The sequence below is a fragment of the Rhamphochromis longiceps genome, linkage group LG15, assembly GCF_057381845.1.
Source record: "Rhamphochromis longiceps isolate RC_006_pf linkage group LG15, R_longiceps_female_GT1.1, whole genome shotgun sequence".
Classification (NCBI taxonomy): Eukaryota; Metazoa; Chordata; class Actinopteri; order Cichliformes; family Cichlidae; genus Rhamphochromis; species Rhamphochromis longiceps.
This window is the reverse complement of record NC_140571.1, coordinates 3,687,025-3,711,799: the sequence shown is the minus strand read 5'-3', so window position 1 is coordinate 3,711,799 and position 24,775 is coordinate 3,687,025. Positions and strand designations below refer to the sequence as shown.

At 41.2% G+C, this 24,775-nt stretch overlaps 1 protein-coding gene and 2 long non-coding RNA genes across 5 annotated transcripts; 1 reads left to right on the top strand and 2 right to left on the bottom strand.

Annotated features, from left to right (window-relative positions):
* Positions 1-4,737: 4,737 nt before the first annotated feature.
* LOC146651821 (uncharacterized) lies at positions 4,738-7,139 on the top strand. The gene is made up of 2 exons (XR_014907703.1): positions 4,738-4,944; positions 6,635-7,139. It is a non-coding gene; the product is annotated as an uncharacterized LOC146651821 (long non-coding RNA).
* Positions 7,137-9,155, bottom strand: LOC146651820 (uncharacterized). Of its 2 annotated transcripts, XR_014907702.1 has the most exons (5): positions 9,102-9,155; positions 8,889-9,001; positions 7,804-7,898; positions 7,630-7,695; positions 7,137-7,468 (listed from the first exon to the last, which is right to left on the bottom strand). It is a non-coding gene; the product is annotated as an uncharacterized LOC146651820 (long non-coding RNA). The 2 variants fall into 2 exon arrangements; XR_014907701.1 differs by lacking the exon at positions 9,102-9,155 and having other exon boundaries at positions 8,889-9,094.
* Positions 9,156-12,103: 2,948 nt separating this feature from the next.
* clic5b (CLIC family member 5b) lies at positions 12,104-23,895 on the bottom strand. 2 transcript variants are annotated; one of them, XM_085381929.1, is made up of 6 exons: positions 23,208-23,895; positions 15,982-16,091; positions 15,759-15,884; positions 15,023-15,129; positions 14,623-14,804; positions 12,104-12,972 (listed from the first exon to the last, which is right to left on the bottom strand). In XM_085381929.1, the coding sequence occupies exons 1-6, from the start codon at positions 23,778-23,780 to the stop codon at positions 12,808-12,810; spliced, it is 1,263 nt and encodes a 420-aa protein (XP_085238055.1). In that variant the 5' UTR covers positions 23,781-23,895; the 3' UTR covers positions 12,104-12,807. The 2 variants fall into 2 exon arrangements, with proteins under 2 accessions (XP_085238055.1, XP_085238056.1); XM_085381930.1 differs by lacking the exon at positions 23,208-23,895 and adding an exon at positions 20,083-21,277.
* Positions 23,896-24,775: the final 880 nt, after the last annotated feature.

The window sequence follows — 24,775 nt, the reverse complement described above, 5'->3', positions numbered from 1 at the left end:
AGCCGTGTGATGAGGAAACTTGGAGTGAGAAAACATAGCCAGGTAATTGCATTTCCTTATACAGGATCTTTAAGTTAAGATTCAGTTTCCTCTACCTATTTCAAAATAAAAGCCATCACTCTGTCTACTCTTAATCGCCTGTGCACACTTAGCAGTCATTGCTGGTTCGATCTCTCCCTGAAACACGCTGATCTCTGCAGCGTGTTGGTCGTGTCATCTCTTGTCTGCCGCTCCGTCTGCACCAACATTGTCTTTGGACGCGGGCCTGAGGCGGTGTCGAACCTCCGTCCCTAACTGCACGCTCAGCCGGCGCACAACTGACATGGCTGCATTTCAAAGGTGAAGCGAAAACCCCAAGAGATGGAGACAGGGAGAACCAGGGGAAGCTGTTTTATATTATTCCAAGACATAATAGAGCCAATCCAAGCGTGCACGTACACAAGAAACAGAGACGGAGATCTACAGCATCCCCATGTGTTTTTTTTATGATCCAGATTGGGGAACATTCTCGGGATTTCCCTGAATATAGATTGCGTGGAAAAAGCTCCTGCTGGTTTCAGGTTCACATTCTCAGCGTTCTCATCCATGTCTAGCAATTATCATAATGAACTCTGGAGGAGCAGCGGGACCCAGACACCCAGGGAAATTAGCATAATGTCCTCCATGCACGGGAGAGACAGCAGCGCCGAGGCAGACTCGTTTAAAGAGGGGTTGGAATAGAGCTTTTTGTCCCTGTTAAATTTTGGTGGTTGAACATGATGCCAGCGATGATGTGCGCTTGATTTTTATACCAGGTTGTAAGTAGTTTTGCAGTAGCACAGCTCAGACTGTATTTTCTTCCTTATATTATGCAATCAACTGACAGGAATACAAACAAGAGTTTATGAGGAGACAAAACCACTCCACTCAAAGGACTGTGCACACACAGATATACACACACACACACACAACTGACAGCCCAATACAAACTGTTTACGTGACCTCTACAAACGTTTCAGAGGAGCAGCTCAGGCGGGAAGTGATCCTCAAGGGCCTCATACCACTCAGAGCTGTATATATCTTCCTATGTTTCCGTCTCCACTAACAGAGCTGTGGGTTGAGTGTGTTTGTATGTGTGTGCGTGTGTGTGTGTGTGTGCGTGCATCTTGATTTCTCATTTAGTCCCAAGATAAACTGAGGCTGACGGGCTCTCCAGTGTGGGCTGTAGAACCAGCGTGAAGCCTTTGACCTCCCTGAACCGCTGTTACCTGATGTCATCTGGGCTTCAGTGTTTTGGAGCGACCACCGTCACGTCTCAGAGGATGACCACCTTCTCCGACTTCAGCCCACTCCCACCATAAAATATATAAAAACTGTCAGTAATTTGATGTGATGGTAACTGACACCTCTCCACCGACACCCACCCACTGCTTGATCCTTGAGATTTTCAAACTGTGACAACCATAACTGTGTACTTTGGCGCACTCTAGTGGCTCCTTAATTTAACCATGGGGACCGCAGGGAGGGGGCCCACCTATACAGCGTTCCATATAGCCAAACTAGCACTTATTATGTTAGTGGAACTATTGCACAGCCTCCAAACACCCCACATCTTGCCTCTGTGGAGTCGAGCCTGCACAAGAGCTTTTCCTCCATAAATGAATGCCAGATCTGAAAAGCTGTTCACCCTCACAGAGAGGGGACCGTAAAAGACAACTTGTCTTCTGACCTGTAATAAAAGAAATGATCAGCTGGCAGGCGAGCCGCATCCAGGCAGCAGCCCAGAACCTCACAGACATGGTAGGGTTGTAAGGCAGCCTTGACATCCTGCACCAGAATCCATTCATCACTAGATTAAAGCATGCCTGTGTCTTTAGCTTGCTTTGGAAACATTTGATTCCATGAAACCATTTGCTGCTAAGTGAAGCTCAAAGAGAGTGCACTTATGAAACCTAAAATGCCTACATTTAATGAGCACTGCTAGTTCAGATTATGCAATTTGATACTGGCCACACTGCCTGAAAAAAAAGAAAGAAGAAGAAGCGGGAATTACTGTGAAAATGTGAGTGTCAGTACCATGGAGAGCGACCAAACATGCAAACAAAAGCCCTCTTTGTCCCATGCCTTTGCTTCATGTCAGTGTTTCAAATTATACACCATCTCGACTGTCAGAAAAATGGCAAACTGGTGCAGCACAACCGAATGCACAGAACATAAGACAGGATAAACTCTGTGCCAAATATTCATGTAAAACAGGCGTTTTTCCATAGGTTTCAGCCAGGCAATAAAATTTTAAAAATTTGGGCCCGGGCCCCATCTATTGCCTGAAACCAAGCATGAAGGAGCCCTGTGCGTTCTTCGTGTCAGATGAAGGGTTGTTAAAACTTTATCAGGCAAGTGTTAATTGAGAGCTAATGGACTGGTAATTCGGAGCAGTCACGGTAATCCAGCTCGCTGCTGAATGACATACAGCCCTGGTGACATTTAGATCATGCGGAGGCCTTTTTTTTTTTTTTTTAACGGAAAATCTTCCGTACGACCATGGCCGCGTGAGGCGTGCCAGGGGAAAAGTGGGGGACGAAGGATGCCCGCCATCGTGTCTGGTTCTGCTTTAGACATTCATCCTCTCTGTCTCCAAGGATCATAACTCGTGTTAGAGGCGGGTTTTATGGTTTATGACTGGAAAATAAAATGCCCCGCGCTTCCTGCAGGCGAAGTGATGATTTATAAGTATGAATGATAAAGTGAGCGCCCGTCTGACAGTGTGTGGATGTGTGAGGGCTGCTGAGGATCCAGACATGTCCGACATGTGGATGCGAGTGTGGTCGTATTGCGAGTGTGGTCACCGCAGTGTGGTTATATACGTTGGAACACAGCGCAGAGGGAAAAGTTGTGTCTCAGTAGTAGGTATCACTACCTGACATCATCATCTCACATAATTAGCACAGTGTCCACATCCTTCTCCTCCAGTAACCAAGGATTATTTCATGTGGTTCGCAACTGGAACAGAAACCCTAACCAGAGAATTTAACCAAGATCATAAATACCCCCAGGCTCTGCTGTCTGCAGACATGGTTACTCACTTCGACGGCTCCTCTCCAAAAAGCCAATCAGATATGTTTATTGTTATCTTCTGCCTAAATTTGGGTCTGATTATTTAAATACATAGAAAAATGTCTTGATCACCTGGCTCCAAGCTCAAACAGTCCACAGTGGAAGCCATGGCAGCCTTGTCCCAGCAACTGATGTAAGACAGGAGCCCGTGAACGCCAAAAAATCCCTCTGGTGAGGTCGTCAGTCTTGTGCCGTAACCACAGGCGCGCGCCAGGCAGATCAATAATCCCCATCAACCTTCACCACAAGTCAGTCAAAGCTCTGAGGGCAGGCCAGGAGAGGAGGTTTGGGGGACCTGCTGAGAATTTGATACTCTCTAAGATGCTCCCTGTCTCAGAGTGGATGGAAGCGATGAGTCGTTTTCAGCAGCCATGTTGCTCTTTTTTTTTTCTTTCTTTTTTAAAACAGGATCTCCTGTTATGACTTGTTCCTGCGCTCTGATTAGAAACTTCCTTCTCAGCCCTCACCTTCTAAACGGGCTGATGCAGACGTCATACTTCAGACCTTTACGATTCGACTTAATGTAAGAAAACAAAGGTGGAAAAAACGAACAAAAAAACATTGATTCTGCTCCTCGCAAAATTAGCTATGAAAAAACAGACTGTCTAATTCATGCCTTTCTGTGTCATCACTCCAATCACAGAGCTCAGCATCTGTATCCCTCAAAAATAAATATCCGAAAGACATTTAACAAAACTTACTACTCTGGTCTGAAGGCACAACCACAAGTCAAGGGTTCAATTTTAAAACAGTTCACATATACATATATATATATATATATATATATATATATATATACATACATATACATATATATATACATACATACATATACATATATATATATATATATATATATATACATATATATATATATATATATGTGTATGTGTGTGTGTGTATATGTATGTGTATATATATATATATATATATGTGTGTGTGTGTGTGTGTGTGTGTGTGTGTATATTAAAACAGTTCATATAATTAATATATATATATATATATATATATATATATATATATATATATATATACATATATACATGTTGGACAAACTTTGGTTTGTGGCTTTATTTCAAGTTTTACATATTTACTTTTCAGAAACATGGACGCTTAGCCCTGTGGCTTGAAGTTAATAACAAACCATAGTGCCATGAGCCAAATATAAAATAATTTTTTTAAAAACAGCAGTTCCTCAAATATGGAAGAAATATAGTATCATCAGAATTCAAGTATTTTTAGACATTGAATTTATGACACTGAATTGTTATCCTCCAAATTTCCCTGCAAAAATATTCACCTGCAAAAATTCACCTGCAAAAAATTCACCTGAAAAAAATTCACCTGAAAAAAATTCACCTGCAAAAAATTCACCTGCCAAAAATTCACCTGCAAAAAATTCACCTGAAAAAAATTCACCTGCAAAAAATTCACCTGAAAAAAATTCACCTGCAAAAAATTCACCTGCAAAAATTCACCTGCAAAAATTCAACTGCAAAAGTGATGAACTTTAATGACCCAAGCCAGAGCAATCAGCACCAGATCGAGTCGAGTGGCTCTCGGCCAATTAAATTATGCTGTTTGATCACATGACACCGTTAGCCAGCAGTTTGTCTCCTAAAAGAGAGCTGTTTAGAGGTGAGTGATTAAGTTTTTCTCCTAAATAGAGATCATTACAGAACGCCTAGTCCTACTTAAAATCCCATTTATTTTTATTTTATCATCTACTCGAACTAAGGAAAACGTTTGACTAACTCAAAGACAATTTCCACGCCTCCCCTGCCTGACTGCAGAGGCAGTTTTGAATTTAGGAGCAGCAAGATGGAAGCGGCAAACCCTGGCGATTCTCCGGTAAGTATATTGTTTTTTATCTTCAAGTTTGTCTTTTGAAACGTTAATTTTATTTAAATCCGTTGCTCACGTATAAAGTACACAGACGGGGTCTTTGCTCAACTCGTCTGAGGCGTGTCTCACTAAGCGCTACATGCTAGCATCCTGCTAACCGAGCTACCCTTTACATGCTGTGCTTTAGAAAATAGGATAATCGTTAAAAAATACTCCGCAGATATTGATAGATAGACGAACACTGCAAATATAATGTTGTAAACGAAAACGGCCTTTGGTGAAGTGGTAAAATACACCATGAATAAAGCCATAGATTGAATGGCTGCCATGGTTGCAGAACAGCCTGATTTAATGACAAGAATGGGGAAGAGTGAGGCGAAGTGAACCAAAGCCACAAAACACGGTCAGACAAGGCGGCAAAAGGGCAGTGATCTGTCCGTCAGTATGAAGTTGGTGTGTGCTTTGGTGAACAAAAACTCCAGACTGGTAGCAGGAAGGTGCGAGACTCGTGTTTCACTGGAATAGTGGTGAATTAAAACATCCTTTGTTGGGGACATTTAGGTGTAAATGCATCCATACAGGTGAGACAGAGGCAGACTAGACAGTGAAGAAAACAAGGCAAACATTAGAAATATTAAAACGGAAATATAGGATTAATATAACATACAATTGGGGAAAATGTAAGGAACACAATGTAAATGATATTGTAAAGTCATTAAAACAGCATACTCTGATTAAAAGAAACAGATAATTGGGTAGGAGGATGATGATGATGATGATAATAATAATAATGATAATAATAATAATAATAATAATAATAATAATAATAATAATAATAAAATAAAAAAATGTACAAGATGGGTATGTATACTTGTAGCCAGAACTTAACAACTATAAAGTTGTAGCATGTCAGTACCTTACCCCATCCATTATATCCACACTTTCAGAAAAGGATATGGTCAATATCTTTACAAATACTATCTAAACTTAAACTGGATATCCCCTCTGCTTCTTCTGCTTCTCGTATACACCCTCAGGGTTTGTGATCAGCCAGCGGCTGATATGATCATTAATCCTGTAAAATAATATTCTTTCGGTTTATGAATCTGTTTGCATGGATTTCTTAATCTGTTTCCACTGTTAGCAGAAGTTGTGGTGTGCTGCTCTCCAAGACTACAAGCTGCGTTAAAGTTGGAAGTAACTGGCCGATGTTCCACTGTTGAAGATCAGCTGTGCCCATTTGTTGCACATTGTGGGTATGGAGAAGTTGAGGCCCTTGCAGGCTACCCACAATTTCCCCAAACTGAGCGATTATACATCTTCCTTCCATATTTGTATCTTGTGTCACTAAAAATAATTTTATTTAATTTTATACATTGATTAATGACCTGCAGAATCTCCTTATCATATTAAGTGATTCATAATTGTCACTTTATGCTTTCTCCATCTTGAAAGTGATGACATCCTTGCATTACATCCTTTAGGTTCATTTTCTGCAGGCAGGTTTCTGACAGAGAACAGGCAGATTTACACTATAACATGCAGCGTTCTATAGATGGACACATAAAGAAATGAAAAATTACATGTATGTGCTAACTTTCTAAACACTGTTACATTAATGATTAAGTAGATAAAACATTTATGTCAGCCTTGGCTCATAGTTCATTTAAAGACAAGAACTTTGTGTGTGTTTCAGGTCCTGCACTCTCAAAGACTGAATGAACCAGCATTGCAGCCATGGGTCACTGTGAGCATCACAGGGAAGGTTGAAGCCGCCCACTGCAGCTGTAAGGCCGGAGTCACGGAGACCTGCACCCACGTCACTGCTCTTCTGTTTAATGTAGAAGCAACAGTGATCTGTGGCACAAGGACTGTTACAGATGAACCTGCATACTGGGTTTTGCTGGGTAATATGACCAAGATACAGCCAGAGGTTGGCCATAAGATAGACTTCTCCTCTTCAGCTGCCCAAAAAAAGGTTCTTGATCAGAACAAACAGACCATCTGTAGTGACAGGTAAAAGGAGCCGTCCTCAAAAAAGAAAAATCCCACCTGCTACTGTGGAGGAGTTGTCACTGCTATAATGCCATCATGTTTTATCTAGGGGTCTAGATTTATGCCTATAGTGCACTGCCGTGTAAATAATTTGCATTTACTGAATGAGTATCACTGTTCAAAAATTGAATAAAGAAACAAACTAATTTTTGCCTTTTTTTTATTAAAACCACTTTATAGAACATCACATCAGTTACAATGTAGAATCCATGTCACTGGAGAATTTTGATTCAATAAACAGTAAAAAGGTGAGCTGTGAAGACCAAGGACAAGTGCAGCTCACAGGTTTTCTATCCAAGGAATCCCAGAAGATTGCATGGTGTCATTGCCCAGCAGTTGTTCGCAGGACATATGGACTCAACCTCAACAATCCCTCACACTGAGCAGCATGAAGTGACAGTGCAGAGGAAAAACTCCCCTTTAACAAGAAGAAACCTCCAGCAGAACCAGAACCCGGTTCAGTACCAGCAGCCATCTGGGTTTGGAGGAGAGAGAGAGACACAGAACTACCAAAAGTATATTTTTTTTTTTTATGTGATTGACTGTTGTTGTAATTCAAGCCCTGAGTGTAGAGCAGGTAAGATATAAAGTTGCATCCTAAATTCATGCAGAGTGTTTATTTTATGACTTTTTCACCTGGTCATTTCTTGATGAACAGATGGTCTTTTAGGGTTGACCAAGCTGGTACCTTGACTCTGTTCTCTGCAAGATGTTGCAAAAAACAAAATCATATGGAGACAATATTGGACACAAAATATATAACAATTTAGTTAAATGTAGCATTAACTCATAGGTCTTGCTAAAGTAAACCTTGTATTCTGATTCATCACAGCAGCAGTTCAGTTGGATGATGTCAGTAACTGCAGCAAGTGTCTTGCTGACTGAATAATTACATCTTGCATAATCTGAAACAAACACATAAAGACAGAAACAATTTATAAATTAACGTTTGATAAAATCTAAGAATTAATCATTTATTAGATACCAATATGAATATGTCTACCATAAAACTTGTGTGGAGCGAAGTTACATTCAATCAAGATGGTCTGGCATGCTACAACTTTGTAGTTAAGTTCTGGCTACAAGTATACATACCCATCTTGTACATGTTCTTTAACATTATTATTATTATCATCATCATCCTACCCAATTATCTGTTTCTTTTAATCAGAGTATGCTGTTTTAATGACTTTACAATATCATTTACATTGTGTTCCTTACATTTTCCCCAATTGTATGTTATATTAATCCTATATTTCCGTTTTAATATTTCTAATGTTTGCCTTGTTTTCTTCACTGTCTGGTCTGCCTCTGTCTTGCCTGTATGGATGCATTTACACCGAAATGTCCCCAACAAAGGATGTTTTAATTCACCACTATTCCAGTGAAACACGAGTCTCCCATCTTCCTGCTACCGGTCTCGAGTTTTTGTTCACCAAAGCACACACCAACTTCATACTGACGGACAGATCACTGCCCTTTTGCCGCCTTGTCTGACCGTGTTTTGTGGCTTTGGTTCACTTCGCCTCACTCTTCCCCATTCTTGTCATTAAATCAGGCCGTTCTGCAACCATGGCAGCCATTCAATCTATGGCTTTATTCATGGTGTATTTTACCACTTCACCAAAGGCCGTTTTCGTTTACAACATTATATTTGCAGTGTTCGTCTATCTATCAATATCTGCGGAGTATTTTTTAACGATTATCCTATTTTCTAAAGCACAGCATGTAAAGGGTAGCTCGGTTAGCAGGATGCTAGCATGTAGCGCTTAGTGAGACACGCCTCAGACGAGTTGAGCAAAGACCCCGTCTGTGTACTTTATACGTGAGCAACGGATTTAAATAAAATTAACGTTTCAAAAGACAAACTTGAAGATAAAAAACAATATACTTACCGGAGAATCGCCAGGGTTTGCCGCTTCCATCTTGCTGCTCCTAAATTCAAAACTGCCTCTGCAGTCAGGCAGGGGAGGCGTGGAAATTGTCTTTGAGTTAGTCAAACGTTTTCCTTAGTTCGAGTAGATGATAAAATAAAAATAAATGGGATTTTAAGTAGGACTAGGCGTTCTGTAATGATCTCTATTTAGGAGAAAAACTTAATCACTCACCTCTAAATAGCTCTCTTTTAGGAGACAAACTGCTGGCTAACGGTGTCATGTGATCAAACAGCGTAATTTAATTGGCTGAGAGCCACTCGACTCGATCTGGTGCTGATTGCTCTGGCTTGGGTCATTAAAGTTCATCACTTTTGCAGTTGAATTTTTGCAGGTGAATTTTTTGCAGGTGAATTTTTTTCAGGTGAATTTTTGCAGGTGAATTTTTTGCAGGTGAATTTTTTTCAGGTGAATTTTTGCAGGTGAATTTTTTGCAGGTGAATTTTTGCAGGTGAATATTTTTGCAGGGAAATTTGGAGGATAAAAATTCAGTGTCATAAATTCAATGTCTAAAAATACTTGAATTCTGATGATACTATATTTCTTCCATACTCAAACAGTTACTTACAGCAGGCTCCAAATATGAGTCAATCCTCACAGGCTCCCAGGTTAAAATCCCCAACTTAACAAAAATAAAAACGTTTAGGCTTAAAAATAGACTCAGCTGTTAAAGGTTTGGTTGCTTTAATCACTGACCTATCTAAATACCTTCCTTCTTAATTTATGGACTCAGTTACTCGTTTTGGGTTAAACTGAATTTTAAAAACTAAGTCTATTTTGTAAATCTTGGTCATGCCACGTTTCAAAGTCGTATATTGTCTCCGGTAAGAAATTAGCTATCGAGCTGCCTATTACTATTAGCATGTTCATTATCATGTTTTGGTTTTTTGGAGAGGGGGGTAGCCAAGATGACTGCAACACTCATCTTGAGGCTTAAAAACTGAATTTCAGAAACAAATGGGCGACGTCTATCTTTTGTAATGCCTGTGGCGGATACAGCCTGTGGTTGCTAGCTAGCGTTTCCTCTTCACTTGTGCTAATATCCAGTCTCTGAACTGGACCTCTGCTGGAGCATTTTCCCTTTTGTAGCATTTTTAAAACATTTATCTGACAGTGAATATTACTCGGTGCACTGTGATTGTTCTAACAGACCATTCCAGAAGCCTGCGTGCCAGTTTTGGTGAGTGAAATTCTGGTATTTTATTTTCATGTCACTTAGCATTAATTAGCAAACTTGCTAATGAAACCAGCTAATGTTACTTAAGATATTGCGCACTCTTGCCGAAATATGCCACTTTTGTCTCAAAAAACAAACAATAACATGGCAGTTGACCAATTCCACCAAATTTGGAAATATAAAACTTAAAAAAAAATAAGAAGAAGCAAAATTGTTGAAGATAACACAGCAGCAACAAATGTATTATAACAAAAACAGGACAGGAGAAGGAAAAACTAAACTTAACCTCAGCCTGAAACATATATGTCTGTCTCCCAGGTGCAATGTCTTTAGCAGCAGCTAAATTTGACGTGTTCTTGCACAGGGGCCTATATGGCAGTATTTCTTAAACTATGGGTCTGGCCCTTAATTGGATCACAGGTCTGTTTCTGGTAGGTCCTCACACGTCAAGCACACCCGTTTGTTTTAATCAGCTCAGGTCTCAAAGCAAGACTCAATTTACAAAATTTATGCCTGAGCTGAAAAGGTTTACTAAACCTGGCTATAAAAGTGCACTGTGTGAGTCCCCTGTCAGCCTATATGGTCTCCCTGCGCTATGGTGGCCAAGCCAAGGCCAGCGACTGGTAGATCCACTGGGAATGTAATAACAGATTAATGTGGCGTGCCAGGCCCCATGACCAGACGTGTTTGACGCTAATGCTCCACTGTATATTATCCAGCTTGCAGAAATGTTGGATGTGAGCGATGGGATCCAAGGACAGGGATGTTTAGGTACTAATTACCAAACAGCAAGGCACAAGTCTCGCTCCATATTTCCTTACTCCTGTGGAAACACTAGGCAGGCTCCATTTATTTTCTTTGACTGTTGTTTCTGGCAAGGCCGCGTCTCAGTAAACACCACTCGCCCACCATTGTAAATCCGACAGGCGCAGATCTTTCAAGTTAGACTCCTTTGAGGAAAAATGGAGACAGATCGGATGGCGGCGCTCGGGTTTTCCGTCTTAATGAGAGAGTGGAGAAGAGGGATGGCGTTTGATCCCTGGCATGGAAGCCTCTATTTAAGCCTGTCAACGGTCATCACTCTCTCTCCCCCCTTCTTTCTTTCTCTGTTATGGATAGAGAAACAGACCTGCACCACTGGATTTGATCAACTCAGTACTGCACACTTTAACCCTTTTTCAGAACCAGGATCCAGTCTCCCCTCCAGCACCTTCACTATCACCCAGAGAGACTTGCTCAGCCTTCCCCTTCCTGACAACCTGCGAGCGTGGATGTTGATTGATTACCTTAGCTGGAAAAGAAAAGAAAAGGCAGAAGCAGATCTGTGAAAATATTATTTTATTTGTAGAGCTTTGCAATGAGAAAGCCTTTCAGTCATCATGCTCCAGTTTCATATCATGTGTTTGTCCAAACCACACAAGAGCCTTATGGTTCTTCAAGGAAGTCGCGCTATAGTTGCAAGCCCGACAGCAAGCCAAAGACGATAAGCCCCGAGACAAATTTCTCTGTTCTCTGCTAGACAATGAAACTTTTGAACTTTAACTTTTAGGCTGCGGATGTTGATGAAGTCCTCAGAGAGGAGGAAATGTCTTTCTGATGAAGGGCTGGAGGGCAGGGCTCCTGACCATCGCGGACCTGGCCTGGAAGACGCTTTTCATCGCAGCACTAATGGCTCTGGCTAATCAGGCCTGATTGGGGCTGCTAAATAAATACTCTCTCCATTTATAATATCATGCGTAACTTAAGACAAAATCAATACTCGAGACTGAACACTAATAGCTTGAGGCAAAACAAACGTCCCAGCTCTGGCTGCAATACATTTTTCAGAATGAATCCATCAGTGACATTGGCATGGATTTCTCATACTTCCAAATAAAGCCACGTATCTGTGGAGTTTTCATATTTCCGAAGGCTCCGAATTGGTTTGAAAGACATTCACGCATGCAAGCAGTTCAGAAACAAGCCTCGTTCTAAACTTTTAATGCCCATATTAGGTACATTTGTTCTTTTTGTCGAGCATATATTTGAATAATATATTTTTTTTTTGCCTTTACATCAAATTTTCAGAAGCATTAGAAAAGAAAAAGAAACTACAGCAACACCCACAGTAATGAACTGAAAATGAAACTGCAGAGTGGAACAGTCATATTCAGCAAACAATTAGCATCAATCATCAATCATAGATGAATCAAGGTGTCTCCCCAGGAGCCAGAGCCCGATAATAAACACTGGAGTCAGACTAGACTTATGTGGGCTCGGGAATAAATAAAGTGAACGACCTCGACATCAGCAGCTAGTAAAATGTTTGGCCGTGCGGTAGAGTAGGTATGAAAGGGAGCTTTGTGTTATGAGGAATAAATACAGACAGACACAATCACATTTGAGCGAAAAGAGTTATGTCAGAAGTCTCACAGCAGCAACGTTGGAACCTGGCTTTGAAATGCGAATCACGTTAAATGTGTTTGATTTATCTTCTGCTCCACTTCTGCTTTGCCGTGTCTCTGCCGAGGTGATTGAAATACCATACACACTGTGCACCGAGTAGCTAAAGTCCATCCACATCTGGAGCTGAAACAAAGACATCGGACTTGTTTATTATGACAGACGAGGATCTCACAAAGGACAGTCGCGTGTTACGTTCATGGGGGATGTTTTCTTTATGATGTGTGTTGCCGGTTTATTTTTCCTTGCGCTCAGGTCAGGCTACTTGGCCAGTCTCCTCGCCACGTCTTTGTAGGCGGTCTCGATCTCAGTGTCAGCAGCACAGGTGTTGGTGAACTCGTCACGCGTGGAGGCGTTGTTCAGGTAGCGCCACACCCCCGACATTTCCGCTGGGATGTCGTAGTTGCGGTATTTCTTAGCAACAACCTAGGAGAGAATGCAAGGCGATAACTAAACTACCCCGTTCATTCAGACTCGAGCTGATATCTTCAGCACCTTCCAGGAGGTATGTTTTTTGGATGAGGTGTTCCAGTTTGCCATTTTGAAACAAAACTAATAACATTTATGCTTTTTTTTTAGCTCGTGAATGTAAGAATTAATGCCTTTCAGCAATACTCTGTATATCGTCTGTGCTCTGCATCCAAAAGGTAAGTCAGAACCACTTCCACTGCAAAACCAATGAAGCATTAAGTAAGTCAGCTCTGCAGGAGCAGGACATGCCGGTTAGATTCATTAGATACTTTCTTCCAGTGGTGAATGCTTATCTGCCTGATATATTAACCCACCGTAGAAAGGACCTGCTCTTGTTAAAAATTGTAGTTTTAGTTTAAAACAAAAAACTTTTAAAGGGAATTTGTGTTCTTACATTTTGTTGTGTCCTCCTGGACTAAAAATGGGATTTAGCAGTATAACCTTTAGCTACTAATAATTTGACATATGGATACTAAATGCCCCAAATAACAAATTCAAGATAGTTTTTTTCCCCTTAATTAAGAAAATAGAAAACTATTTTTTTAAATCTAAAAATCTAATTTTTAAAAATTGTGGCTGTGGAAGACAAAGTCAAGAGCAAACCTAACTTAAACACACCTTGGGGGCAGAGTTGCTTGACATTTTCAGTCTTTTCCTTTTTTCCTTTTTACTTTCTTTTCAGATCCTGCTGGTTTCCAGAATAGATTTACTTGTTTTAGTTTAGTTTTTATTAGTTCCAGTGTTAGTTTTAGTCTTTTTTTTAAATCATTCATGTATTCCTGTGGCACAAAATTGAATACAAATGCAACATTTGTGGAGGGAGTTGGCTCGCAGTCATGTAGACACCCTCAGGCAGGCTGTTGACAGATTTGACCATATTGTTGATGATTTTTGACTGCATAGTTTTATTTGACTTCAATTCTTTCTTTCTTTTTAAATACACATTGTTTCAGTTAATTTTCATTTATTTATAGTCTCTAGTTTCTGTTATAACTTAAACTATAATGTACGTTGACATTTCGTTTTAGTTAACTGTAATACTGCTTGGGACCTCCCCGGGTGTTACCAGACACCAATTTAAGGCAAACACATCATCATCATCATCATCAAGCACATATTAGGTTTATTACCACAGCCTTTATTACTCAAATGCAGCAAAACACTGAATTCATTATCAAAATGGAGTTCAAAATCCATGTACTAAATCTGGTTTTGATATATCAAAGTGTTTATTTATCACCGGCTTTAATAGAGGAACAGCTTGATATGACAACTTCTGTGAACCTTACTGTAGACTGGAAAACTTGTTTAGCCCGTGAAAATGTATGAAACTTTTTAACAAAGTCCAATATTGCAGAAACCGACCTCATAAGGTGGTTTGAACTTGGATAAACTGGTGTGTGCTTTAAAGGTTACTTGGAAAAACACACGTCTAACTTTAACAGATAATAGGATCTGGATTGCTCAAAGTACCGATATGAAAATCTCATCTGAGAATAATAAGGGGCCGGTAGAGAATGATTGTTGAAGGGCAACGCAGCTGTAGAATCACCACCACTAATTACTGCCCCTCAATAATTTTCCTCTCATGCCATATTTCTTTACCTTCACTATGTAGAGTTTGGGCAGGAGGTTGCAGTCTGCCAGAGTGAACTCGTTCCCATCCAGGAAGCATCGGTTGGAGCCCTTCTCCTCCTCCATGCTGTTTGCATCGATCTCATCTGGCAATGGGTTGTTAAGGTAGTCATCCAGCTTCTTCAGGGCTTTGGTTAAACCTTTCTCTAGAGCTAAAACGCACAGATACAACACCTTTAAAAGGTGACGGAACACGTGTGGCGCTAACCTCACTAGGTGGCAGCAAAGCAAACGGCATGAGCTCATGCCTAAAAAGTGGACTCTGCTACCACCTAGTGGAGGATTTGATGAATCACTCCCGCATGATTTCATCTTGTTCCGTTGCACATGTACATGTGTGAATGTAAATGGCATGAAATAAGCAGCCCACCAGCGTTGGCTTCTGGTTTGGTGTTCTTGATGTAGGCTGAGAACTTGGCAAAGATGTCGTTTCCAGCTGTATTGGACTCTCTGTGCTTGGCAGCCAGTCTGGGATACCTGAGTGGATGGGGGGACAGGGGCAGGAGAGGCAGAGACCCAGTCAGACCAAACCATCTGGATAGCATTAACACCTGGGCTGAAACTCAGCTCACACTCCAAACATGTTACACACTCTCACCAAGCTGGCTACTCGCCCCTTGAGCTTCTCACACTGAGGTCGGTTTATAATGTAAAAAACTTTACAGGCAATAAAATAAAGATTTAGTTAATCTGACATTTTTCTCTGCAAACGCTCACACGCTGACTCTGGTCATTTTTACTGGAATAACAACAACAAGAACCCTCTTAGGCTCTTTTACTAAAATTACCCCAATCAGATTTTGTCAATAAAGCTTTGGATGTAGAGTGTTAAAGATTTTGCATTTAGGAATTAAAAGTGCAAAAACACATACCTGGGACACTTACATTATACTGTATATCAACTCAAAATAGATTTGCAGCAGCTATAAACAGTAATCTCTGTTAACGTCAGCCTTCATCAGATCCAGCACTCTTTTACTGGACTAAAGAGTTTCCTGTTCTTTCAGCAATGCTGCTGAAGTGAAATAAATCCAGCCAAACCAGGATGTGTGTAGTTGGTGGTATAATCTGATACTCTGTTATGAAAAACCCTCTAGTTGAATTACTTTGGAGGACAGAGTGTCTCCTCAAGAAACTCTTCAATCTTGTTGACGTCTGTCTTGACCTCTCCTTCGAAGGTCAGGAAAGGAGGGTGCGTCCCTGGAGCCAGGTTGTGCAGATCTGCCGGCTTCCTGCAGAAGACACACGCGGAGAAAGCAGAATGTCGTGAGGGGCGACGTTAGCACGTTTTGTTTTCATGTTTGCAAACTTGGCTTTTTGTAACCTCACCTCTTGAGGTCGACGGTCGTGACGTTGAACATGACTCCTTTGAGCCAGAGGATCATGAAGAGGCGCTGAGAGAAGGGACAGTTGCCGATGCTTTCTCCATCGCTGCCCGCCTGGAAGCAGACAAAGGATGAAAAGACTTACATCTTGTTTCTCTAATTCAGCTGTGGGAAGCAAGTACATGACCCTTTGGTAACAATGTAACAACCTTGCTACTAACAGGGATAAGTCTCCTGTTATCTTAAGCGATAAGTGTTAACTCACTCTTTACCTGATATAGTTGTTCCAATAAGTAACATATAACATTACATAAGCACACATAAATAGGTCATTGTGACAGATTCGTGATAAGGACAGAGTCAAACTAAACCTACCGTCTGTGCACGTGTTATTATCTGATGTGAACTGCATACTTGTAGCAATCAGAATTATTGTCTGAAGGCCAAAAAAATGCCCAACATATTTACTTTCCCAAGTGGACGAGCACGGTGAAGGAAACATCCTGTTTCTTTTTTATTATATTAATACATAACAGCTATCAGATATAACCACTTTGAACACTTAGAAGAAAAATAACCAGTGATAATTTCAATAATTATGTAAGACATGACTGGCTAATTATTACCAGTGCACTTAAGTTTAAGTAACAATACTTAAACTTTTACAGTAGGTTCGATAACGTCAGTATTTACACAGTCAGTGCAGTATACACTTACTGGATCTCCTTTCCTCTCTTCCTGTATATGCATTTATTACAGGCCATTAACACCGTGTCTTCTCTGTGCTGTCGTCTATGTTTTTGTCTCCCTGTACCTTTCTGCACACGTCTCTGTTTTCTGAAGCTGCACTTTTGCACTTAGTATTTCTCTCTGGATTGTCTGTTGTGTTGTTCCCAACCGTAACCCACCCACTCGTGCCGCGTGGCTCCAGGCACCTCCTTCAGTCTGGTTAAGTCAGAGGTTTCTTCCTCCCCACTGTCAGTGGGTGTTTGCTCACAGGGGATTGCTGTTTCACACCCTAATATTTTTAATGATAGGGTCTTGAGATGGCCACTATTCATGACAAATTAATTGAATGAACTGGATGAATTTAAAGTAGCTGTTATTTTGCAGATGCTGACCATACGAGTGCCTGTGAGCAGTGTATCAACAGTGCCCAAGGTTGTTGATTTTTGACAGTACGTTTGTGCTTTGATCAAAAAGCTCTGAGAGAAGGTCCTTAAAAGTTAAAAACCTGGCCTGATTTACTCTTGGCCATTCTCACGTTCAAGGTCATGTTCTCAGCCACGTGTGCTATTTTTAGTTTGCTCCCTGGAAGTCCCCTTCTGACCACTTAAACTGTGTGCTCTGCAGTTTCACCACAGACCTCAAATCAACTTCTGTCTCAAACTGGCGCAAAACATGTTTGGAGGATGAACTGCGGTGCTTGTCAGCAAGTTGTCTCATGCCTGCTCAGAGTGCACAGACAGCACAGGAAATTTTCTGTCTGCTCCAACACAATTTTCTTCACTACCTGGACGACACACTAGACTGAGATACCTACCGCTTTGCTCACTTCCTGTAAATAAAGATCAAGCTGAATAATCACTGTTTCGACACACTAGAGGAGATTCAATGTGCACTGCTGAGGCACAAGTGCAAGTGGAGCCTGACGAAAACTTCTGCATAGTAATCTAGAAATAGCAGCCATGCAGATTGCAGCAGCACAGATGTGTATGAGAAGATGATACTGAATGAACGAGTTAAAATGGGCATAATGTGCCAGGGTTCCATCATCTACCCGTACAGAGAAATGCAGGAGGTTTATGTGGTCCTAACGCACCACCACAACGTGCATAGTAGAGACACGAATGCAAGAGGACATCCACCGAAAGATCTAAAAAGTAGCAGGGCACATTGTCCTGATATGGGAGAGAATGTGCTGTCGAACATGAGCTAGGCCACATTTAAATCAGGTAACGGGTTTGATTTGATTCACCTGTTCACTGCTTTTCTCTTTAAACGTTGTATTTTTATTTATTTATTTTCTGATGAAGACAAAGCTACACAGAATCACTTCCTTCCTATCATATGCTTGTGTACATGCACTGATATTATGTGTCGGCATGCACGGATACTCAGAGGAGCACAAACGGTGACATCTGATCCAGTGAACCTTCTGAATTATACATGGTGATTCTGATAAGCAGGTTCATTGGCCCCTGGGGCACAGAGAGCAGCGTTCGACCTGCAGACCTGCAGACGCACACAAGCCCACAACACATAACAAATATGTGAGTGCAATGACGTCCCGGTCATTACATGACAAGTGTGACCATTGACCACATTAAAGTTATTAGAACGGCAGATGAACTTCATTGCATGCTATTTCACTATTTATGTCACTAAAACCTTTGAATGGCCAGTATAACAAATAATTGGACACACAAACAATCCCTTCAAAAAAAGAAGTTACTGCAACGACGTTAAAAAATATTTTGACATTCACCACAGACGTCCATCATCAGTAAACAGCTCCTAGCAAAGACCAGAAATAAAAGGGCCGTCAGGCTCAAAGTAGCTGAGCCAACTGTATGGACGCCAGCCATTGATGCTCTCAGTGCTGTCTGTGTATTGTTATGGCCAGGCTCAGTCGCATGGTGGTAACACAATACACTGGCCTCAAATAATCGCCAATCAACATCTAGAACACAGAGCACAAAAGCTGCCACACACAGCTAGACCACTAGGCCCGAGGAACGTGAGAGCATGGAGCTGCTGAGTGATCAGATGATGACTGTTGGGGGCTCTCACGTCATACGATCCATCACATGCTGTGTTATGCTATAACTATAACTGGGTTTTGGCGTCCTTAGTTTGCCTAAGCCTGCTTTTTAACAAAGAATTCATAAATGGGGTTCTGACATATTAACTGAAAACATTGATACTACAGTCATTCACAGAATAATACTGTAATTTCTAAAAGGCATACGAAGATTAAAACTGCTAAGATTGATCCCTCTGGTGCACGTAAGACTCCTATAACCCCCGATAGTCACCGTTTATAGGCTAATTCCTGTATGTGGGGTGGAGCATGATAGTTCTCCAGCCATCAGATCCATGTAGATCGTAGCACGATGAATAAATTATTATATTAGGATTGTAGTCACTCTCTATATATATTAATACAGTTTGTGTTTAATTAGGATTTATTGGAAGAAAATGACAGTTTAGAAACTAAATCAAAGATAAAGGCCTAAAAGTTAATTAGTTGACCTCCGAAGTGCCTGCAGAAAGTCAGACTTCTCACCAGCTAATTAGAACTGTGCATCCAGGCAGCACGTTAGCTTTTCCACCTGCCTCAGGTGTATCCATCTGCCTGTGTGATTCCTCAGCGGACCTGAAGTAAAGCTTTTTATAGAGAACAAAACACCACTGCTGTGTCCACTGATGGTACCACCTTCAAACTGTTGTCATTTTTTTTCCACTTTATTATTACCTGTTTCAAAGTTTCCACCCTACATGCTATCTTATATAAAACATCTTTTTGAAAGGTCCTTGAACAAGCAAGCCTCACCACTTGAAATTCTTCCAGAGATGTATTTGGGTAGTTGTCTGCATTAACGTTCATTTTCATTTGTTACTGGAACATAGAAACTTCAGGTATAGCATTATAAGGTACTTTAAAAGTTTGCCCCCAAAAAACAAAGATCATAAAAGTTGTTCATCCCCTGGAAGTCATGTTTCTACCAACATCTTTGCTGCTGCTGAATACTGCAGATTTCAACTCAGGAATGCAATGTCTGTTTTACATCTGAGACATTAGACAGATTCTTGAGACTGATTGCATAGCACAGTCCTCCCTGAAAAAGTGTGGACTGAAGTAACAGTACCACTGCATGGCCTGATGTGAGCTTCTCACCATCAACAAGCAGCTTCGGTATCACTGTCACAACCATCCTGGGTCGGGGTGCTTGCTGGTGCTGCTGTAACTCTACCTCCGCTATTGGGTTACGCAACTGCTCCATAACACGCAGCGATGCTCATTTGAGAAATTCAGGCAATACTTGGTCCCTCAAATGTTATCAAAACCTTCACTGCAGCCATAGTTTTGTGTCTATCTTACCTTTACAAAAAGTTCAATATCAGGGTCTCTGTCTTCATCAGACATGATTCCTTTTTCTTTTACTTTTTTTAAACTATGTGTCCTTTTTTTATCCTTGGAGCTCTACATCTTCTGGAAAGACAAAAAAAAAAGGAGGAGAAACTTTTATCTTCTCTGAGGTTATCCTCTCTCACACCTAAGGAAGTTCTGTTCCCTTCACCTTCACCACCGTTTGCAGCTGTAAAGGCAGTTTTCTGCTCCGTTTGTGTCTCCTGGGTGAGGCTGAAAGTCGGTCCAGGTGATAGTCACAGCCCTGTGCTCTGATTTAGACACAGATGGAGGGCAGCATTAGATGTCACTGACACAAAGTGGAAAACAGGTGTCAGTCTATAGCAGAGGGGGTGGAGCCCCGTGTCTCTCTTCCCACCACTGCAACCAAACCTGACATCAAAATCGCATCACAGGCAGCACTTACTCCCTTATCTCTCTGCCCCACAGCTGACACATTCTTATTTTTCAATATTTTCCACTATTAAATGTTTTATTGTATTATTTTTTGCCAAACTGATGAAACACTTCCTGAACACCCAAACCATCAATAATATATTCTCCCCATCTGACAACATTGCCAAAAATGGGACACTATTTGCGTCACTTTGAGTTTCTGAGGCTGTCAGTCCATCACTTACCGAGTAGTTGTGCAGCAGCATTTATATTTAATTCATGTTCACATGTGTTTGACTCTGGCAGGTTATATTTGATCACCAGCAGCAGACTAGAGAAGATTCCTCTCTAAATTATTGATGCACGGCTGCGGTTTTAAGGCAAAAATTTGCATTTGTTTGCAGAAAGAGGCCACAAAAATAATTTTAAAAAAAGCAGGTACATTTGACACATGGAAACTGAGTAGTGTGTGTGTTTGTGTGTGTGTGTGGCTTATGAGAGATAGATCCGAGAAAGAAAGTTTGATGAAAACAGCAAAGAGGAGACAGATGGCTCAGCTGGAGAGAAACGTTTTAACTGTTTCTATTTATAGAGCAGCTCCCTCTCCTGGCTGGTGTACCAACTTGCAGCACAAACCAATTAAAAGGGAGCTGCAGAGGAAGAAGGTGCTCATTATCAGAGTTCAGGATGGAAAATCTTGAACAGTGTCTGAATGTGTTATTTTAGGTCTTAGTTAGTTTATTTGCAAAGTTACTGAGTGAACAGCACCAAAATGAGGGAGGACTATCCATAATAACGAGCTGAGGATACCAAAAATATGTCACAACTGGATTTATATTCATTTTAAAAAAGAATAATAATAATAATAAAGTCTAGATGAGAAGATTTTTTCAAATTTCCACCACCAAGACTCTTATCACCTGTAGCTTGTAATTCTTTCAACAAATGGACTTAAACATGGACAAAGGAGGTTAGTGCTGAATCACACTAACGGTTTCCCCTTTTTTCCAGCCTTACATTTAGTGTGCAGTCACAGAAACTGTACAGTTTTTAATCTAACTCGAGTAAAAGTATCGACCAGAATGTCTTCTTTTCTTGTCATGGATTTCTAAATCAGTAATTTAAATCAATAATAATGGGACCATTAGTGGTTTCTAAGATATGGCCTTGGCGTTTCGATCCCTTTGAAACAAAGGGAAGTTCAAATCAGTGACTCGCTGGGCTAATCATTCACCATAAACATCAAACGGCTACAGAGAATTGTCTCTTTCCGGAACTGAGGTGACAGGGAGTGTGTGAACAGCGTATACGCACGAGCCAGAACTGCTGAAGAGTCTTGGACAGTTGCAGTTATGTGAAAAGGTCTTATCGCACAAAAACAGTGACAGAGCCAGTAAAAGTGCATGTTAGCGATACTGTTGATAGCCTAGGACAGCCCACTTTATCTGACTGTGGAGGTTTCATTTTAAATTTTCCCCTCAGAGACGTGACCTCATAACTCACCTTCCTACTTTTATGATGGAGCTCGTGTTAAGTTTATGGCCATTGTTGATGATTAAACTGTTGGGAAACGCACCCACGGAAAGACACATAAAGGATAGAGGGTGGGGTGTTTTTCTTGAAGGGGCTGAGGATGTTATCACGTCTGTCGTCTCCTACGGTCTTCGGGGGTGAACTATCCTGCATATTTATCATAATTGTGATATAATGTAGTTTTGTACACTGAGTGTGTTAAGTGTGTAGACTGCGATGAGCTTTCAGATCCTGCCAATGTCGTTCCAGCTCACCGAGGAAGAAGGAGCAGCTCAGACAAAAACTGTGCACTCTGAACTAGATGCAATTTTTTTTGTAGGGTTCTTGAAATGTGTTTTTTTTTTTAAAGACAAAACATTATTATTCTTGAAAAGCTGTCTGGTGTTTTCTATTCTCCTTGTCATAATCACCTTTTTGGTTTTATGGTGGAGTAAACAGGGAAACAGGAAACGTGTGGGCGAGGAAGATTATGACATGTAACACAGCTGGAATCAAACTCATTCACCGTCTCACCCAACAATGCTTCACGCTACAGGGAGACAAGGCAATTTTAAAATAAAATAAAAAAACAAAACAGCCTGTTGCCATTACCCATTTCATGACTTTCACTGACTTGATGCCAGCAGCCTAATCAGCAAAGTGACCCCTGCATTAACTGATAGTACACTCACCAGAGCAGGTATCACCAAAAAGCAACAAAACACACAGACGGATTTGCTCAAGCGTAGAGTTCACCCCTGGTTCCTGTGACCTTAACGCGAACAAGTTAATTATTACAGCAGAGTGATTAAAGTCACACACAAAGATTTGGATACAAAGAAATCACTGCTTATGCACTATTCTTTTAAACATGCATTGTTCTAAATATACACAGCTTAGTAACACTTATATTTAAATATAACTATTTAGACTTAACTAGTAACCACATGGACGTCTAATGAGGTGAATTATCATTTCTATAATTTAATATAATATAATATAATATGCACAGGAGCAAATGATGAGAGTCTCTTCAAAAGGATGCTCTACTTGGCCTCAGAGCCTTCTTTTGTGCAAGGAAGTGAAATTCCACGCGCCTGAAGGCTCATGCTGAACCCTGAGGCTGTGTATTGTTGATGCCTGGATCAACCCTGCAGAGCTCTTTTTATATAGTATAACATATGTCTCACCTTAATGTACAGGGCGATGTTAGGCTGGTTGGGATCAGCTGGCGCAGAGCTGCTTTCATCCAAAGAGACACTTTCCAGAGTTTTAAGCGTGTAGTCGACAGACTCCTGCGGCTCGGGGTCAGTTTTAGGGCGGCTGTAGGCCATCATCATCCCATCCTCGGCGTTATCCTCTTCCTGGATCTTCCTCTGAAACGGCGGGTCGTCGCAAGGATCTCCGGGTGAGGCGGATGAATCTGAGGAGGAGGATGAGCGCCTGGATCCGTTGTGCGCCTCACCGCTCACCTCCTGCACCTGTGCCTCCACTTCCACCGCAGGCTGGGGCTCCACTTTTTCCTTTCTCGCTTTAGCGTCCTCGTCGTCGCTGGATGAAGAAGAGGAGTCGCTGTGTTTGCCCCCTTCCCTGATCTCCATGTAATCCGGGGAGCTGCGGTCTTCCTCCTGAGACGGCCTGTGGACCAGCACCTCGCTGTACAGCTGCTCCCTCGCCTCACCCGAGTTCTCATATTTGGGCTCGACGCGATCGCGTCCTGCGGGCACATCTTCGTGATCTAGTGTTTCGTAGATGTTGTCCATGTCTGGCAGCAGACCTTGAAGTTGAAAGTGGAGGAGTAGTGCTGGAGTGGTCAGTGTTTTCACACCGTGTGCCTGCCTCTGACTCACTGACTGAGCGCACTGAGCAAATTCCAGTGATAACTTATAAAAGACCTTTGATCCTGCAAGTTAACGAGTGGATAGCGTAAAAGCGGAGGACTGTGCCCCTTCACGGATATTCCGGTTTTAAATGTGATGGCTTGCAAGGACAGAGAGCAGCACATAAACACCGAAAACCTTTCAGAACTTTAAATCAGAACACGATGACTTAATCTTCTGGGACCTTTGCAAGGTTGATAAGCTGTAGAGCCCTTGTGCATTTTCTAGACTTGCTTACGTAAAATCTGTGTAAATGCACCTTGCCAGGTTTCCTCCACCCTGCGGCTGACAGTAAGATAGAAAAGAGGGGGATAGTGGGTACTGTAATGATTATAAGATGACAGAGGTGCAAGCTTTGTTTGTGGCCAGTAACTTAGAAACACACATCCACTGGATGGGTGCAGAAAAGAGGGCTTAAAATTTCAGACAGTCAAATGTATTTTAATGAGTTTTCCAGTTTTTCTGTATTTATTTCTTGCAGTTTCAGCTCAAACGGTGATGCTGACACGTGTCTTTCATTTACTGCACCAGCATTTCTTTGTCATGTGGAATGACTGAGACATACTGTCGTCTTTTTATTACATTCAGGGATTAAATGTGTAATTAAACCTCTTTATACTGACAGAAAGGGGAGTTCCACCGGTTACCCACTTAGGATTAAAGTGTGCTGTATGTGCCCCTTGATATAAAATGAGTTTGACATCTATTAGATGTTATCTTCACCCATTGGAAAATACAGGAAGGAAGTTTTGTTAAGGCAAAGAGTCTGTGTTACTTACTGAGGTGAATCTGTGTTATTGATGAACAATAAAACCCAACTTTAAAAGGTTAAAAGATGGTATCACGATACTGCTGAGCTTCCTTTGGTGGATGTTCTT

Coding starts and splice junctions, on each gene's coding strand:
- clic5b (XM_085381929.1), bottom strand. CDS start 23,780: ATGGACAACATCTACGAAACACTAGATCACGAAGATGTGCCCGCAGGA. Junction 16,092..23,207: donor ACATCGCCCTGTACATTAAG/GTGAGACATATG, acceptor GTCTGCTTCCAG/GCGGGCAGCGATGGAGAAAG. Junction 12,973..14,622: donor CCAAACTCTACATAGTGAAG/GTAAAGAAATAT, acceptor ATTCTCTCCTAG/GTTGTTGCTAAGAAATACCG.